This window comes from Falco cherrug, chromosome 13 (genome assembly GCF_023634085.1).
Source record: "Falco cherrug isolate bFalChe1 chromosome 13, bFalChe1.pri, whole genome shotgun sequence".
In the NCBI taxonomy this organism is placed as follows: domain Eukaryota; kingdom Metazoa; phylum Chordata; class Aves; order Falconiformes; family Falconidae; genus Falco; species Falco cherrug.
In genome coordinates, this window is record NC_073709.1 from 3,806,834 (window position 1) to 3,826,209 (window position 19,376).

A 19,376-nucleotide genomic window follows, 5' to 3' on the forward strand; every position below is an offset into this window, starting at 1 on the left:
GTGTGTTATTTATCTGATAGTTTGCATGTGTTAAAAATGCAGTACTATAACATTGAAAACAAGAAATCCTTTCCAGATTTTCTAGTGACTTACATGGTCTGTTTACACTGAAGGCAACATTTTAAAGTTAGGAATAATCTTGTTCCTAGCATGAGGAATTAATTGAGTAAATTTCAGGTTATTTCATGCAGTACTGACAGACACTGAAGGGTCTTGCCTGTGACATGCATTAAAAACCATCTATCCTTATCTGAAGCCTGCAAAAAGGGCTGGCTGTGACAGAGCTGTGTGTTTAAATTCGAGAGTTGTTACATTAGCTGCACTTCTTACCCAGCTACAAGAGACTGGAAGTCACTGCAGTATGTCTGAATGGAATTGCCCACAGCTGAGATTTCGTACAAGAAATGAATAGAATGACAGTCATAAACTGGGCAAATGATGTTTACTGCTCGGTTGCCTAGATGCAGTCTATTTTCCTGCATTGTGTAAGTCAACCATAAACTTGGCTTAAATTTCTCCTTCCTTGGTAGTAAAAACATGACAGGTTAGCAAAAATTCTGCTGTTATTAGCAGCAGCTTCTTCCTTCCTCTGTAACATCTCTGGTACAAAAATTCCCCTGGCTCTTGGAGCTCTTCTAGCCACTGTGTCAATGTGGTTGTGTTCCCTAGGATCTGGTTTTTTCCCCTGTATCATTGAAGGAAAAAGGAAAACATAAAAGCTCTGGTGTCTGGCTGCCTGAATGCCTTGCCTCTCAATGGTTTCTCTCCAGCCACTAAAGCGTGGATGTCTCGACTGTACGGTTCAAAGATAGAACTTACAATACCCAAATGTTACAAATTTCTGCAATCCTTTTTGAGAGGACATTAGCCTTGACGATAATTGAATGCTTGTTTTCTGAGAAGACAGCCATAATGAGACTTGGAGTTTGCATTAGGGTGATGACAAAGTGCCTACTGATACCTGTGTTGGGCTGGAGGGGTTGTGCAGTGGAGCACCACTGTCCTGTGAGCTGGAAGGGAGCCAAGGAAGTAGTTCGCCCTTTGCTTTTTCATTAGTGATGACCATGAGGCTGAGAATCATTAGAAAACAAGGTTTGAGCCAGTCTCTGTTTCACCTGGCAGTAATCCTTTGGCCTTCCTGCCTCGCCGCCTTAGGGGTGGCTTCCTGTCCGTCTGTAACTTGAGGAAAGGAAGAGTGTTTTCTGCAGTGTGCTCCTTCCCCAGGACAGCCACTTTCCTCATCAGTCACTTGGTGCTGAAGCATTGTTGTGAGTGTGGCCTCCTGCCCCTCGCCCCTTCCTGCCTCTGGCTCAGGCGAGGCAGTGAGCAGGGTCGGTGGCTCGAGGAGGTGGCAGGATCCTGCTTGGAACAGCAGCTCAGCAATGATAAACCTGTCCTCCCAGTCACAGGCGAGGGAAAGCACAGCAGATTTCCTTGCTTTTAGCAGTCGGATACACTGTCGCAGGCTGATCCTGGGATGCTTCTGGTTTTTGTCTGTTTCTCGCATTCATAAATACGAGTGTGTTAAATGTGCGGAGTGAGTGAAATAAAGAGTGACAGCAGAAAATCCTGAGAAGAGGAGATGTGATAAATTTTGCCATTTAGTTTCCTTTGACTTCCTGCTTTTTCACAGCTCACCTTCAAAGAGATTAAAGCTGATCTTCCCTCTAAGTGCTTAGAAGTCTCAGCACTGTCTGGGCTAATTTCTCTAGGGACGCCAGAGTGAAAGCATTTGGCGAGACTCCACACGTCAGAAGTTTTCTGCCTTGTTCATGGAGTGTGCCGGCAGGTTTTGTCATGCAGCACAGACGTCTGTGAACCTTACACCGCAAGATAGGCTGTGTCAACTTGGGTATTTGCAATGTCTGGGAAGTGCAGCAGCAGCCAGTGCTCTTTCACCTTCCCTTGTTGCTCTGCCAGATTTACAAGGGTTTTGTCTCTGCATTTCTCTTAGTTCATGCCTAGCTTTTATTGCAGAATGTTAACAGTCTTCTGGGAGCTGAGAGCAGAACCAAAAATTCATGGCAGAGGTGCAAAGGATGGGAGGAAGCGTCACAGCTTAGCTCTGCTGACGTTAACAACTGACTTATGGTTTTCTGGACAAATAAATACTCCAAGCATCACTCTGAGGCACTGTTTTAGGAAATTACTGTATTATTTTTTAAATAATTTTTTTCTGCACTGAAGATACTGACTTCCAGTGACTATAGCAGTACAAAACCTAGATTCTAATAGTCACCCCTTAAATGCTTTATTTGCGCTTTGTGTTACCAGAAGGAGCATACCAGCATTGGGAGAGTCAGAAATGAGGGTTCCATCCTGACAGCCACTGGCTGTGTACCAACCATGTATCATCTGTGTCTCGGTTCACCTGTTAATCTCAGTCATCTGTTAGTATGAACCTTTCCTTGGGAAGCACTTTTAAATCCTCAGAAGACCTAATGATGTGACTGAGTAAAAGCAAACAACGAAGGACAAGCAGTGCAATTTGCAGGGTATAGCAGCTGTCTCCTACCCGGAAAGGCAGAAGTAAACCCACTAATTTTGGGTTATGTAGTAATCCTTAACATATCCTTTGATTGTTAAGTAGCACGGCAGCCTGTTATAACTGTAAACTTCACTGCCTACAGAAGTCTTTATTGATGAGCATTTTTCTCTTCAGACTTGATAGCAAGATCAGATGAAGAGTTTCTCTGATTGCTCTGAGGTTTCCCTTGTGACCGCTAAATGGAATTTCTTGCCCTGTATCCTGAGCACAGAGCAGAAAATTGCAAGTCTCACCTGTGCTGTTACTCTGCTTGTCAGGGTGCTGCCCTGGCAGTACGGTGTGTGTTGCTGAAGTGGCATTCTAGAAACAAAGCTTAGATTTGTTTTGACATTTTCCACTTGGGTAGGCGACTCTAAATATGCAGAAAATGAATCTTTTTCGAATTCTATAAACATTCCTATGAATGTGGTTTGTTATCTACACCTAAGGGGTAGATAAAGCAGTTACCCTAGGAGGAAATTTGATGTTGGCTGCTATGATCATTTTCACATTCTGTTTGCCCTTGGTGAATAAGCTATGTTTTTAAGTATTGATTTTCTCTAGTGTTGATCTGGAAATTGTTCTCAGTGCCTTTGTATTTGCAGAAAATCAGAATGGAATCAGTCTTGAGTTTTATATAATGTGAAAAGGAAAGCCTCAAGTACCAAAACCGCACTGGAGATTGGACAAATAAACAAGTTTATTTATGTATACCTATATAGAGGAAAGACTATGGGGAAAAGTGCAAATGCGGTGTAAATTAATGGTACAAAACCATCTCTATTCTTAAGACTTTCAACATGAGTAGAAATACAGAATTTCTCATTCAATGTTTCCCTGAAAAATTTACCTTGGGGCTCTGTTTAATTCTGGAGACTGCCTTTTGTGTGCTACTTCCTTAGTGTGTACTTCTGCAGTGTCCTCAGGAAGTTAGTACGGCTCCACAGGGGCGTGGTGATGACGTTCAAGTCCTGGTCCTGAGTAGCACATTGAGTAATCTTGCAAGGAAAAAGCAGCACAAAAATACTTATTGGTCACAGTGTAAGGCACACGTACCTGTTTCTCTTGCGGTTGAACTGGGTGAAGCCAGTGTGTTTGATTTTGCTCGTCATGGACTTGATTCCTTTCTGCTTGAGTCATGGGTTATTAATACATTGGAGATGGATGTTTAAATTTTACTGTTAAAGAGGTGGATCCTTGACTGAACCTTGAGTAAAAGCAGTCTCTGAATCTCACACAACTCTTCTGTAGAGGCATCTCTTTCTCCTTGATCTGGAGGCATTGTGATACTTCGCATTATTTCACACTACAGATGTTTTCACAAACACCTGTGTATTTTCCTTTTCAGCTCTCACTCTGGATCAATGAAAAGATGCTTACAGCCCAGGATATGTCCTATGATGAGGCTAGGAACCTGCACAGCAAATGGCTGAAGCATCAGGCGTTTATGGCAGAACTTGCATCCAACAAAGAATGGCTGGAGAAGATTGAAAAGGTAACTAAAGAAAGTCTGAAAAGTGCCCTCATCTTTGTCGAAGATGGTTACGCACTATTCTGTTCCTCTGCAGACTGGTTCTTGAATTGTCTCTCCAGCTAAGGCAAAAGGAGAATTCGTTATTTTAGAATAAGTATCTATTATATTGTGTCTCCATCTAACCCATTTCACTCCTCATTGATGTTAAATGTTTTATATCCAAGACATTCTCAAAGAATAGTTATTGGCTAAGTTGCTAATTATTTGTGTAGTACGGCATAACCTAGTTTTCATACCCAAGGGGTAAAAGGGGTGAGTGTGATTTGAGCTGATAAAGTAGAAGTACTTCCTGGGAAATAACTGAATGTGGGTGAGTAACTGAATTTAGCCTCCCATGCTGGTTTTCATTCATTCCAGACTACAATCGGGCTGCCTTTCCCCATGCAAAATTAGTGCATGAGGTAAAGTACAGCCAGTTTTGTGATTAATTAAGATTCACAGCTCTGTATCAAGTTAGTTTGAAGGCTTTAATATGCTGTGATGAGCTGTACTGGTTTTTCCCCCATTTCTCATATGTGCAGCTCTGGAACACTAAGGAGGTCTCGTCTGTAGCTCTGACAGTGGGTTTCTGTTCAGTGTAAGTTAGCTTAATTGCTCGCTTCCTCTCCCACTTTGGCACTCTGTATCCCATTAGAGGCTTTCCTGTGATCTGCAAATAGCAGTACCCTTTAATGGTGTAATTAGAAGGCTGCTCTTAGTACTGGAAGTACTTTTTTAGTGATGCTAATACATCCTCACCCTTAGCCTCTGAAAAAAAATCAGATTGCAGCAAAGTGCCAAAGTTGCATATCGAGGCACAGCCAGCAATCATTGGGTTAATGTTACCAGTGGTCACAGCTATTAAATGTGCTGGGTTGTGAGTAGCATTCACATCTGAAAAGGTTTTGTCTTTTGTCAGCATTGCCCAGATGCAGAGGTAGAAGTATAATTCAAATTAAGAAAATATTGCCAAAACTAATAGAATCTTTGTAAAGGCAAAAAGACGCCTTGAGTCTAAGGGCTCTGCTGGTGCTAGGTACAGGGTTCCTGCTTCCCAAGGGAGGTTGTTCCTCTCTGATGCTAGCTTAGACCCACGGTAAGTGCTGTAACCCGTCGACATAGGCCTCTGCAGTCCCACAGCTCAGGTTTGGTGCCGTGAGCTCCCTCTCCCAGCATTACACTGGATTTTCACCGCTCTCCCACTGAAGTGGCCCACAGAAGCTGGACACAGCTTGTTCAGCTGCAGCTCCCTCCTCCGCTGTCACACAGGCGTGTGGCCTGCTCCACTCCTATCTGAGCAGTGTCCCCAGGAGCTCCCACAAAGGAACATGTAGTGGGGAAGAGAAAGGAGGCGTTGCTTGACCTTCCCATTGCCAAGAAACCCTCTTCCTGGCAACAGACAGACCTGGGAGCTGATGTTCTGGAAGGAGTCACTGGATAATTGGAGATAGAAAATGAGTGGTTGATGCTGCCAGCAGATGAGGAGTCCTGAGTGCTTCCTAATCAGAATAATTTAACTAGCAGTCTGTGAGTGCTCCTGGGGAGGTTCCATTTTGTTGCTCTTTGCTTTGCAGGAGGGAATGCAGCTCATTGCAGAGAAACCAGAGACTGAAGCCGTAGTGAAAGAAAAGCTGACAGGACTCCATCAAATGTGGGAAGAGCTTGAATCCACTACCCAGACCAAGGCTCAGCGTCTCTTTGATGCCAACAAGGCGGAGCTTTTTACCCAGAGTTGTGCTGATTTGGATAAGTGGCTGAATGGTTTGGAGAGTCAAATTCAATCGGATGACTACGGAAAAGATCTCACCAGTGTCAACATCCTGTTGAAGAAGCAGCAGGTAAATGGACCACCAGTTTGCAGAGTGGGCAGACAGCAGATACCTGCACTCAAAGGAATAGAAGGGGGATTCTTTCAGTTTAGAAAATAATTTATTTGCTTTTCTGTCTTCCTGTTATTTCATGTGTCTTTAAGAAGAACCAGAAATATACCCAGAAGGAAAATCAGTTGTAAATTTCTTGATACAATCTCTACCTCGTACTGCCTTCCTTCCCCACGTTAATATCGCTATTCTGTCTCCTGCTGTAGTCCTCCAGTCACTGGTCACTCCCTCTCTGTACGTGGCTGCCTGCCTATAACTCAAACTTGTCCGATGCTGGTCGGTCCCTGATCCCTGCTGTACGGGCAGCAAGGAGTAGCGAGGGCAGCGGGGAGCAATGAAGTTCTTGTGTGCAGTTAGCTGTGCTCCAGAGTTGTTCAGGGTAACTTGTGAATGACTGATAGAAGAGATTCTTCTGTGTTGGCCAGATTCCCCTTGTACACAAGCAGGCATCACTGAGGGATCTCAGTAGGCGGCCCCAGTGGTGAATCTGTATTCAAGCCCTGTTCTTGCAGTATGAATGCTATGGTAATTATTAATGTGGGAAATCCTTACTGACTAGCATCTGTTCTTCCTTCTTATGAAGCTGCTGACGTACCCTAGTTGTATCAGCTGCCTTTACCCCCGTTTTCAGGACCTCTTTGGCATGTTTCTGTTTAGATGTTAGAGAATCAAATGGATGTTCGTAAGAAGGAAATAGAGGAGCTGCAAAGCCAGGCAAGGGCTTTAAGTCAAGAAGGGAAGAGTACAGATGAAGTAGATGGCAAACGCCTTACTGTAGAAAAGAAATTTTTGGAGTTGTTGGAACCTTTGAATGAAAGAAAGGCAAACCTGCTGGCCTCCAAAGAGATCCACCAGTTCAACCGGGATGTGGAAGATGAGATTGTGAGTATAAAAGAAATCCTATTCCCCAGGCAATAGGAAAATGTCACACCTATTGCAGAGCTATCACAGGAAGAAACCCTTTGATCATGGCTTTCAATAGCATGTTTGAGTGATGCTGCTTTTGCATCTTGCATGCACCAGCCTCTCTCTGCTGCCCAAACTGTATCTGGCGTTGCTTGAAATCATGTGTGCTCTTCTTCTTTTACTTCAGTTGTGGGTTGGAGAGAGGATGCCTATAGCTACATCTACTGATCATGGACACAACCTCCAGACTGTGCAGCTACTAATAAAGAAAAATCAGGTAAGTGGTTGCTGTTAGAGCTCATAACTGTTATTTCTTTGACTAATTCAGGAAGGAACAGCTTGGGGTAAAACGGTGGGTGCGATGGTGTGATCACTGGGCAGTGGCATGCTCAGGGAGGGCACAGCTCCAGTTTGTCCATGGGAGCTGATGGCATTTGTTTTGCTGCCCTTCTGGAGTTAAGACCCTGACGACCATTTCTTTTTTGTTTGATGCAGTGTCTCATCAGTCTGCTTTTCTCCTGTGTAGACCCTTCAGAAAGAAATCCAGGGACATCAGCCTCGTATCGATGATATTTTTGAGAGGAGTCAAAACATCATCACAGAGAGTAGCCCTAATGCTGAAGCAATTCAGCAGAGACTTGCAGACTTGCAGCAGCTGTGGAACCTCCTAATTGAGGAGACGGAGAAACGCCACAAGCGCCTAGAGGAGTCTCACAGAGCACAGCAGTATTATTTTGATGCCGCTGAGGCTGAGGCCTGGATGAGTGAGCAGGAGCTCTACATGATGTCAGAAGAGAAAGCCAAGGTGGGCAGCTCCACAGTGACACTATTTTGATTTTAATTGCTTAGCTAGAGGGGGCAGGTGACATAATTTGTGATGTCGCTAATGTAATGGTAACGTAAACAAATCTAATTCTCTTGTGGAACCTCAAGATCATCTCTTCTATCTGTTGTGGCATCTCTGATAGTGGGGGGGATAGGCCTTGCTGTACTGAGTCAGCGAAGCATCCTCAGACTGTGGATGGCAACTGTGTGCCTGCCTTCGCTGTAAGGTCAGAGTTACCAACACAGTCCTGTTAGGTCGAGGATTCTGTTAGTTTTGAATCACTGGGGGCAACACAACACATGGGTCTGTGAAACGGGGCCTGGTGGTCAGTCAGTTGGTGCCAGTAGTCACCAGCTTTTATTCGCAGTGACATCAAATCAGAACAGCATCAGACCATACCAAAGAGTACGAGAACTCCTGTTTTTCAAGGCGGTGTTAGAGTGCTGTATCTTACTTGTGATTTACATAAATGCACTGTGTTCATTGCCCAGATAAAATACAACTCTTTGTTTTGTTTTGTATCAGTATAACACATTCTCTGGGTGTTCATTCTTCAGTTAAAAAGGGTTTATTTTCTTCTTTATATCTAAGCTATGCAGACAGAAGGGAGTATTAATTCAAATAGTTCATCATGGAAAATATTTTAATGAAAAGGCTTATTGACAATACCAGTTAACACTGAGAGTCGGGGGTTGTTTTTCTTAATCATAACAACGCCTAGAAAATTTTGACTGGAATTTCTTCAGGGACTTTGGGGGAGAATCCTTTGGCATGGGCTCTGCAGGATTTCTTTTCTTTGACCCAATCTGTCATTGAAGAGTCTGAGAAGTGATGTGCCTAAAACTGTTCCATTTTTCTGAGCCCTGCACAATCACCAGTGTTGTGTAAACACACAAAGAGCTTCATAGAAGAGGAAATTCAACATGCTCAATGCACAGCTGATGTAATTTTGTTCTGCATCCCAGAGGGGTGGTTGCATTCACTCTTTGACTTGTTATTTTGCTTTCTGTGGATACCATTTGCTGTGAACTCGACTATTAATACACCATTGTCAGAACAACTTGTCTTCAAGCTGTACTTGGGAGCAGTTCTTTATAAATGTTTCTGGCTGCCACTTTTTGCTCACGCACTGAGTTGAACTTGCTGTGTGGTGTCTTCCTCTGGAGTGGGGGGCTTGACTGTCATTTTCTGTCACCATTGCAGGATGAACAGAGTGCAGTGTCCATGCTGAAGAAACACCAGATTTTGGAACAAGCTGTAGAAGACTATGCTGAAACTGTGCACCAGCTTTCGAAGACCAGCAGAACTTTGGTGGCAGATAATCACCCAGAAAGGTATTAACTGCCGTATGTAATTGGGTCACAATTTCTTTTAGTAGCTTGGTCCCTTCATTGGGTCATTCTGACACACAAAGACTGCAGCAAAGAGTAAGTAGCTCAGAACAGCATACAGAGGAAGAGGAGTTCATCCTTACTCAGCTCAAGATGCATGTTGGACCGCATTGATTTGGCCAGAGGCAGGGTCCTGAACAGCTGCCAATTTCTGGATAGTGACACCTTCAGTACAAGTCTGTTGACTGTTTTATACAGGCCAGCAGTGTCAGGTCTGCAGCACTGCTGAACCGTACAGAGGTACAGCAATCCTGAGAGACAAGGGTCCATGTTCACTCTTTCAGCTTATGTCCAGCCCACAGGGTCACAGTCATTTATCCTTCTGTCTTAGCGCAGTGCTCCCCCAGATCTGCCTCCTCCCTTTGAGATTCTGGTAGAATCAGACTGGAATCCGATGCTTTAAGCACATTAACATCTTGGTTTGGGTAAATTTATCTCAGATTCCATAAATGGCTTTCCCTGTGGGAGAATTCAGGAAGCTTAAGAACTGTTTCGCTGTAAGAGCTGCAGCTAAGCGACTAGAATTCTCCGTTGGCTTTGATTGCAAGGCTGATTTGACTGTGAGGCCGATGTATTGAACTGCTCTGCCTTCACAGATGGGAAGATAGGACTGTCTTAGGAAAGGCACACTACCTCTGGTGGAAGATTGTTATTTAACTCAAAAGCACTCTCTTGTGGTCACGATAGCTTCTGATGAGAGTGAATTTCCTGGCTGAGCTGACTGAGTACTGGAATAACATAATCAACTTTACAAGGCAGAGGGAAGGCAATTTGACCTGGCTACATGGCTCAGACAAAATGTAGGCAAAAGAGACGGCAAGTAGAAATACTAATCACTTCTAGAAATACTGAGATTTAGGGAGTAAGAAACCCACGAGTGCTTCTGAACTTTGACACGGAATTCAAATGAAAATGAAATGCTGCTTGCCTCAGCAGCTCCGATCCTGTCTGTAATTTTGGGAGAAGACTCTGGTGTGCTCTGTGGTTAAAGAAATGGGGAGCTTTGTTCCCAGCTTCACTTTCTAACGCCGGAGGGGGTGCCACACGTACAGGGCAGAGTTTTCCAGCTAGTGCAGTCAACTGGGCCAGCAAAAGACTGGTCCAGTACATTTGAGTCAAATTCATGCATGCAGCAGACATACATTCTGTGGATTGAATACCCCAAGTGATTTTTATTCCTTGTAGCTTTCTCCCATTTACTTTTATTTATAAAAGACAAAAAGGACTCAGTGCTCTTTGGTTTTTTTCAGTGAACGCATCAGCATGCGCCAATCCAAAGTGGATAAGCTATATGCAGGCCTGAAGGATCTGGCTGAAGAGAGACGGGGCAAGCTGGATGAGAGACACAGGCTGTTCCAGCTCAACCGCGAGGTGGATGACCTGGAACAATGGATTGCTGAAAGGGAAGTGGTGGCAGGATCCCACGAGCTGGGACAGGATTATGAACATGTAACGGTAAGTTCTTTGGACTGGCTGCAGGTTGACCTTCCTTTTCTGGATGATGCCCACAGTAGATGGTTGATATAAATGGGTGGCTGGCTTGCTTGGTTTGCTCAGATCAGTTTGCGCTTGCAGCACTGCGTGATTTTGGTTTTCTGCATTTCAGATGCTGCAGGAGCGATTCCGAGAGTTTGCCCGAGACACTGGAAACATTGGACAGGAGCGCGTTGATACCGTTAACCACATGGCAGATGAACTCATCAACTCTGGACATTCAGATGCTGCGACAATTGCAGAGTGGAAGGACGGACTTAATGAGGCCTGGGCTGATCTGCTGGAGCTCATTGACACGAGAACACAAATTCTAGCAGCCTCTTATGAACTGCACAAATTTTACCATGATGCCAAGGAGATCTTAGGACGTATTCAAGACAAACATAAGAAACTGCCTGAAGAGCTCGGTAGAGACCAAAACACAGTGGAAACACTACAGAGAATGCACACGACGTTTGAGCATGATATCCAGGCGCTCGGCACCCAGGTGTGTGGCAAGCGAATGGTGCTGTCTGTGGGAATAGGAACGGGAGCTGCAGAGTTCTGCTCCTGCTCTTGGTCCCTCCGTGGCTGGGAGACAGAGTGCTGCCAGCTGCTGTCTATGTGTATTTCTGTGGGAAAAACTTCACCTGCGTCACTTTATCTGTCTTTCTGCTTCTCTGTCATTGCATTACGTTAATTAGTTTATCTAAAATAGACATCCATAAGTGCACAGACTTTTGAATATGTAGGTAATTGTTTAACGTCATTCCGTTTCCTGTCCTTGGTTGAAGAAGAATTTGCAAAGGCAGAGAACTTCTGTATCAGTTTAAAGTAAAGCAGCTCCAGACAGTCTCAGCTTGCTGTGTGCAGAGGAGGAGAGTGGATGGAGAGGCACAAGGGTAACACACTTCAGCTCCTCAGAGGACCTTTTTCTGATTACCTCAGGCAGCAGCACCAGCAGTACACTGTGGCTGATACAATTGGAAAATAGCTTACATTTGAAGGGAAAAGGGTTCATTTGACTTTAACTTGCTGTCTCTTTAGTCAGTTTCTGAAAGATGCTGAACAGATACTAAATCTGTAATTAATTTTTAATATACCAGGGGTAAGAGGAAATACAGGTTTCAGATTTTTCTGTCCTTAACGTTGTTCTTAGGTGTTATGTTAATTGTGCTGGAAACCACCTTAGATTTCCCTGCTTCTTACGCCCTGCTCACCTTGGTGAACAAGACACAGCTATCCTGTCCCATGGAAGGAATGATATTCCAAAGAATACTTGGAGGACAGGTGTAAATATGAAGGGATGTGTCAGTCTGGATGGCGTTTTTTGGTTTGTTTGGGTGTTTTTTTTTTTCAAAAAACACACAAAAAGCCCCTGTCAAACTGTGTTCTGTCAGGCACTTTCTATTTTTCCTTTCTGAGAGGCAAGGGAAGCCTGAAGGCCTACGCAGAGGTTTTCTGGTTTGGCTATGAGTCTGGGCATTCTGACTTAAATATTGTTTTTTATGATGCTTCCTAACAGCAGTCTGAAGAGATTTAAAGTACATAGTCCAGACTAAGATTTTTAAAAGCAGCCAAACTTGATCTAATTCTGAATCTTTTGAAGCTAAAGTATGTTAAATAGAAGGCAGCAGCCACTTGTACAGCACACAAGGGATTCTAAACCAAAAAACAATATTCAGCTGCCAGAATGAGAATTTTGGAAGGGAACAAGTTACTCAAGGAATGGAGGAGTTATGACTGACTGCATTTATCCCCAGTAGGGCAGAAAAGATAGCTTTTATGGCCAAGCTGCCTGCCAGTTCTTGATTATGTTGCAATTTACATATTTGTTTACACTAGAATAAAGGGGATATAGCAAGCATTTGATTTTTCAAGTGTTTTCCTTTCAGAGGCTGTAGATTTAATACATAAAATGGGAGATATTCACAAAACACCAATCCCAGTCTCTCAAAAAGGTAATTATAATCAAAACCTAAATGAAGGAACAAGTAATCATAGCACAGAGCTGTGGTGAAAGCACTTAGGATAACTTTTGGGTGAAACAGCTAGAGCACCGAGATGGATCATTATGTCAGTGGCATGATCTCTGTGCCTGTAGCTAGAAGGCTGTTTAATTTGATGTTTTAAAAATAAGATTAAATTATTAGATGAGCTAATAGACTATTTCCTATCTTGAAAAAGATGTGAAACACTCGAGAAATAGCATTTGATGCAGTGTTTGAAAGAAAAAGAGATTTCTAATAGTAGAAGGATCTTTGAATTTCCAAATTTTCTTCTCTCTGAAGTCATTATCTAGATTTTTGAAAAATCATCTAGCTGGAGTAGTGGTTTTGATAGAGGAGTTCCTGAGTGGCATTGTCACTTGTGAGAGGAAGAAAATTTGATTATGAAAATGGTCTCCTTTTGCCCTGACTTTAAACAGTCACTTAGTATTGGCACCCAGATTTACAGGAGGTTTAGGCAGTGGCAAATCTTTGCGATTTTGGGGGCCCCTTGACCCAGCAGTCTTCTCTAAGAAATAGTCTTACAGGGACATACTGACATAGTAACAGAACAAACCTTTTTAGTATTGACAGGCCAAATATATTCACAGTGACCTTAGAAAGCCATTCAGATGATGAATTGGCAGCTAAAACATCACCATATTTGTAACTTGAAGCATCCAAAAACTAATGTGTTTCTCTTACATCTCGTGCCAGGTGAGACAGCTGCAGGAGGATGCTGCACGCCTTCAGGCTGCCTATGCTGGAGACAAAGCTGATGACATCCAGAAGAGGGAAAACGAGGTCCTAGAAGCGTGGAAGGCACTGCTGGATGCCTGCGAGGGCCGCAGGGTTAGACTGGTGGATACGGGAGACAAATTCCGTTTCTTCAGCATGGTTCGTGATCTCATGCTTTGGATGGAAGACGTTATCCGACAGATAGAAGCCCAAGAAAAGCCCAGGTAATGTGAAGTATCTTGTTCTCCATCAGAAGATAAGGCTGCGGGTCAGCTGAGTGGACGTCTATAAGACTCGGTATCACTGAGCCAGAAATTGAGAGAGAGGCAGTCAGAAGTGAGTGGTGGTGTAGCAGCTTGCTTTTCTGCATCGTTGCCCAGCAGAGGCTGTGCGGGCTACTGAAGTAATTGCAATGTTAAATTGTGTTCAAAGAGATTCTCTCACACACTTGTTTTTATTTGATCTCTGATTCGGACCAGAATGGTGCCTTTCCTACGGAAAGGCTGCTAGCAATCTTGCTTCCTGAACTACAAAGACAATCTAGGAATTAATTTTTTTATCATACAGTTGTGGGTTAGTTTACTAGTTTTGAAATGTAACAACTGTTAGATCTGGAATATGTGTTTCTGAACCATGGATTGGTCATTGTAGGGATGTTTCATCTGTTGAACTACTAATGAACAATCACCAGGGTATCAAAGCCGAAATCGATGCCCGAAATGACAGCTTTACTACCTGCATTGAGCTCGGCAAGTCTCTTCTGGCAAGAAAACACTACGCATCGGAGGAGGTACTGTGCTTCCTGAACATGTAACAGCTGCAGTGCGGCTGGCCTATAGGTTTTGTTTCAGTTGGAGAAACTTGCATTGTTGAATCTACAGATTAATAAGTTGCGTGTTTATAATGACATGCATGACTTCAGGGACTGTTGCACTTATTTGTTATTGTGGAATTAGTGTGTAATTTAACTCTGTGAATTTATGCTGGGTAGCAGAGATGGCACCTAAATTTAAAGTATCATTTTTAGTCCAGGAAATGCAAAGAAGCTGTTGCACGCAGTTCTGCAGAGAGAAGGCTCGTGGATGGCTGTTTGGAAAGGTGACTTCTTTGAACAAGAGGAGAGGTAGCCAGGAGACAACCCGAATTCTGCACAGGGGAACTGGAATGTTACGAAAAGGCCTGCTTAGGGAAAGGGGCAGGAAAAAGTTTCTCTCACAGGGAGTAAATCCAGGCAATGTTAAGAGAAAAATGTATCCAACTGCTTAAGGCCTTGATTTACTTTCTGATTTGTCTAGGCCAGAGGATAGAGGCTTAACCCATGTTTCCTCCTGCCTCCCTTGGTGGAGGGGGAGTAACCAAATGTCATAATGTACTGTCCCCTCAGGGAGGTGGTATCTTCTGTGCCTGCCTTACACACCGGTGCTGTGGAGTATCCTTGGAGAAACATTTCCTCAGGCACTGGGAGGTCTGCTAGCCAGTGTCCACCCTGAGAATAACAAGGGGCTTATGCTGGCATGCCAATGTTGTTAGCACAGGTAGCTGCAATCTTTTTGTAAGTCATGAGCAGCACATTTTGCATTATTAGGTAGAAAAGGGCAGAAGATAAAATGCATGATTGCATCATTTAGATTTGTCCATTATACTCTTTTTCTATCAAATATTCTTGGTGCCATAGTTCTCAACAGATACTGAATGCTTATGCAAATGTGATATTTTAATGCAAATGTCATATTTATTTATACTTTGACAAGAAAAACAGCTGTTGTATTCATGTGTTAAGTCGCTTTCTGACAATCTAGCACAATGGATTTTGTCAGTGCCTTTTGCTGGTGGTAACAGCTTACGCGGTGTGGTCGGGTGAGCCTGCTGTCTGGTGCTTGTGTAACAGTCCTGCATTCTCCTCTTCATCCAGATCAAGGAGAAGCTGCTGCAGCTGACAGAAAAGAGAAAAGAAATGATTGACAAATGGGAAGACAGATGGGAGTGGCTGAGACTGAGTAAGGACATCCTTGGATTTCTTTTGGGCAGAGCCATGTCTAACTTTCTCTTCACTGCATCTTTCTGAGCGTTGACAACTGCAGCTCCTTACTTTTTTATTAACAGTGCTTGAAAGTGTTTGTACAGTAATTGCTTTAAGATTCACACCTATTGATTGTAAAATAATGGAGAATTTGAAACCAGGAAACCTGCACCAAAGGTCTTAGTCTATATGCTCAAACTTAGAGCTAGGTGAGATAGATCTACCATATTTTGCAGGTGTCACATTCCAACCGTGTATCTGCAAAGGATGCACTACTGAAAAATAGGGAGATGTAAAGCCCTGCTACCTCACACGTGTAACGTGCCAGTGTTACCTGAGAGGCTAGGGTGCTGATGAGCAGTTTACTGACAAAAGGTGTACTTTTAAGCGTTGCAGTGTTTTGCAAGTTTTATGCCAGCAGCAACCACCCAGTTCTGATACTCCTAACAAGGTGATCCACATCTCATAAACAGACTGAGGCCTTTGCAGCAGGCAGTTGTCCAGGATCTCAAGACATGTAGTGCAGTGTGGTTGTTTCGTGGGGTTCTGGGCCGCTACGTATACATTCTTTGTTTTTTTCTGAGCCTCAGCAGGCTTTAAGAAATACAATAGCATGGGCAGTTGTCCCTCAGTTTGGGTGTTTGTGCCATGTTACTCTTCAAAATTGCTTGATCCAGTTCACAAAAACAGTGGAAGCTTTTTTTCAGCTGCGAAGACAGAAGGAAGGAAACCTGGGACTGTAGCACTGTAGACAGACACAAAGTACAGAAATACTGCTTGCCACAGGGAACTACAGCCTACAGTCTAGCTGTTCTGTAGGCAGGGCAGTCTGAGGAAGAAAACCAGCAGATAACAGGCTTTCTGCTCTGAAGTTAGTGGAAACAAAAAAGGAAACACTGGACTTGCAAAATGAAATAGTCTGTAGGAGGAGTGAGGGTGAGCTTTAACTTTTTCTTTTTCCCCAAAGCCAAGCCAACAGGATAATCTTCTGTCTTTTAAACGATTAGTGAGCTTAGTTAAGGAAAATACTTAGCCAAATACATTTACTTTTTTGACATTAATGGTGCTGATACCTGTACGTTCTTTGCTCAGTTTTGGAGGTACACCAGTTTTCAAGAGATGCAAGTGTGGCTGAGGCCTGGCTGCTGGGACAGGAACCCTACCTGTCTAGTCGTGAAATAGGTCAAAGTGTTGATGAAGTGGAAAAATTAATTAAGCGGCATGAAGCATTTGAAAAATCTGCAGCTACTTGGGATGAGAGATTTGCAGCGCTGGAAAGACTGACCACGGTGAGTGCTATGGGCGAGAATAACCTGTTTTGGCTTCGTTCTCCTTCATATTGGTGCCAGCTGATTGTTCGGAATAACGCCCAGCATCACCAGCCTAATCTCCATTTGTTGACCAACCTTAGCCAATCACCCAGAGCCTGAAGTTTCATGTTCCAACAATACTAAAACCCTCTCTGGTTAGTTTGAACTCAACAATCTGCAAGGAAAAAACTCAAATGGTAAATGACCTTGGTAGTCAGCAAGAGCTGTCCGGGCCCAGGAGTGATGGTGACCCGGAAGCCAATGCAGGAGCAGAGCAGTTTGCTCCAGCCCTCTGCCATACGGGTTGTGCTGCTAAAAGGGAAGGGGGATTCTGAGTGGAGAAGACACAGATCCATACACTTGAAATTACTTTTGGTTAAAGATGACAGTGCGAGGAGACAGTGGTGAGGGGAGGGGGGTTCAACAAAAATGTTTGTTGTGTTTTGACTGCTGCAGTACAAGGCTCTATTGTCCCCTAGAAAGACATAATAAGCAGAAGAAAAAAAAAGCCCCCAAAAATTTTGAGCACAGCTGCCATGTCAGTAATTAATGTTTGGAGAGCATGTTACCATCTTTGGAGAATAATTTTACTTTAGACATTAAAATTGAAGTGGCTTGATTTTTCACACGCACTGAGTGTCACAGCTGCAGACAAAATGAATTTGATGCTTCTCAGCATCCGCAAAAATCAGGCTGGTTTTATTTAGGTGGTTAATTTCAGGGATTTAGATGTGGAGCACTATTTCTATGTGTGGCAAGCAGACAAGAGGATGTCACTTTTCAATATTCTAATAGCTTGGGCTGCTTTCTTGTTTGTGTTTTTTGTTCTAATAGGATGAATTAGAAAAGAAACTTGGACAGTGGTGAGCTGCTGCCCGGGCACTCCACTTGATGTTAAAGGGTCTGATACTGTATGTCTTTACTGACAAATTCAGTGCAACAAACTTTGCATGATTTTTTAAAGACTGATGCCTTCAAGTTTTATTCCAATTAGCTTTAATTTCCATAATGTTTCAGAAAAATGTACAGAGTAACTTTTAGTTCTAGAAATGCTCCTGCAAAATGTGCAGTGCTTTTAAATGCACAAAATGTTGCATTTCTCAGTTGGAACTTCTGGAAGTACGTCGACAGCAAGAGGAAGAGGAGAGGAAGAGACAGCCGCCCACTCCAGAGCCCAGCCCAAAGGTTGCAGAGGATGCAGACTCCCAGCAGCAATGGTAAGCCCAGGATGCGGGAAGCTGAGCTGCGTGCTTCGTGTGGTTTCTTCAGGCAGAATTCTTGGGCTGAAGAATTACTGTAAAGGGAGAGCCTGGAGCTTGTATGGTTTTGTAATGTGACCCTTTCTAGAAGACTTGTTGGTTTACAGGGGCAGGACCTTTTCCAGACACCTGAATTCACTCCCAAGCTGAATGTTCCAATTATTCATCACGATGCAGTGTTAAAACTGCTGAAGTGTACCTGGCCCTAAAGTAAGAATGCTGGTTTTACACCCCCTATGTTATGAATTAAGATTTCTGAACAGTCATGGCTTTTTTCTTTGATGAGCATCAGTTACAGGTAGAATTCAAGCCGTGTCCATGGAACACTAACATTTATAAAATTACTTATGTGATAGGAGTAGGCTTATTTGTAAGGTAACTGTCAGAAAAGTCTGGGTTGATCTCATGTAACATTGGGGTTATTCAGCTGGGCCTGAGGATTTTAGCAATTTGCTTGAATTTCTGAGGTGTGCAGTGTTCAGTCAAAAGATCTCATTTTGGTGAAAAAGCTGGGTGACTTTCAGGAACTTAATACAATTTCTCTTCTTTTTCTTCTCTCCCAACAGGGATGGGACAAAAGGAGAACAGGTTTCCCAAAATGGTTTGCCATCAGACCAGGAATCTCCACGGGTTAGTTACCGCTCCCAAACCTACCAAAACTACAAAAACTTTATTAGCAGACGGACAGCCAATGACCGGTCGTGGTCTGGACTGTGACATACAGAATCATTTGCAGCAAAAGACACCTTTTTTCAGTATGGTTTACTGGTACTGGTTTAATCTTTTGACTTCAGATTTCCCTGCTGCTTTTCTCTTCCTTCCCATCAGTTGACTTTTATTTAATTAGCAGCCCCTTGGAGATATATTTGCTTCACTTTAATCCTTGTTTATTTGAATCTCCCCACTGACACTCAGTTCCTTTAAGGTGACACATTTATTTCATGTTATTTACTGTGAGTTTTTCATGTCGCTAATAGTATTAAGATTTTCCAGCTAAATCGTCCTTTATATGAGTAATTGAGATTTAATGAGATTACATCATAATGAAGAAGAGAACTAGAATCTGACAGGTATGACGCATCGAGTTATACTAACAGGTTTCAGCACGGCAACATTATTAAATCAGCTGCATTAGCAAGCGAGTTATTTACAAGGCCAAAGATAATACATGCAGGTGAGCTCAGCAGTAAAGGCTGGGAGGGAGGGGAGAGTTGTAACTATCGACAAATAAAAGCCTTAAGGTTAGTTGTGTAACATTCCATGCAGAATGGACTCATTGACTGCAGATAAAAATAAACGTGAAATAAAACATTAAAAACTAGTATCTAGATTTATCTTGGTATTTAGTCCTCATGAAGAGTTGTGATCTTGCTGAACAGCTATTCTGGGGGCCCCGTTTTGCCTTGGTCCTGTCTAATTCACACTACAGCAATTTGATTTATGATATCAGAGAGACAGTGGTAGAAATGAGAGCAGGGTGCGGACCCTTATGGAGAGACTGTGATACTTATCTTTAAAAACTAAATAAAATACATTGGTCTAAGA

General features: G+C 43.1%; 1 protein-coding gene across 5 annotated transcripts in view; it reads left to right on the top strand.

Moving 5' to 3' along the window:
- Positions 1-19,376, top strand: part of SPTBN1 (spectrin beta, non-erythrocytic 1) — a 136,309-nt gene that overhangs the window by 107,127 nt on the left and 9,806 nt on the right. For all 5 annotated transcript variants that reach the window (XM_027814566.2, XM_055725454.1, XM_055725453.1 and 2 more), the window contains 14 exons: positions 3,876-4,022; positions 5,615-5,878; positions 6,578-6,802; positions 7,014-7,103; positions 7,353-7,631; positions 8,856-8,986; positions 10,294-10,498; positions 10,650-11,024; positions 13,222-13,466; positions 13,894-14,032; positions 15,155-15,239; positions 16,355-16,551; positions 17,677-17,789; positions 18,398-18,461. In XM_027814566.2, the coding sequence (XP_027670367.1) occupies positions 3,876-4,022; positions 5,615-5,878; positions 6,578-6,802; positions 7,014-7,103; positions 7,353-7,631; positions 8,856-8,986; positions 10,294-10,498; positions 10,650-11,024; positions 13,222-13,466; positions 13,894-14,032; positions 15,155-15,239; positions 16,355-16,551; positions 17,677-17,789; positions 18,398-18,461 (2,559 nt within the window). The remainder of the gene's footprint in view (positions 1-3,875; positions 4,023-5,614; positions 5,879-6,577; positions 6,803-7,013; positions 7,104-7,352; positions 7,632-8,855; positions 8,987-10,293; positions 10,499-10,649; positions 11,025-13,221; positions 13,467-13,893; positions 14,033-15,154; positions 15,240-16,354; positions 16,552-17,676; positions 17,790-18,397; positions 18,462-19,376) is intronic.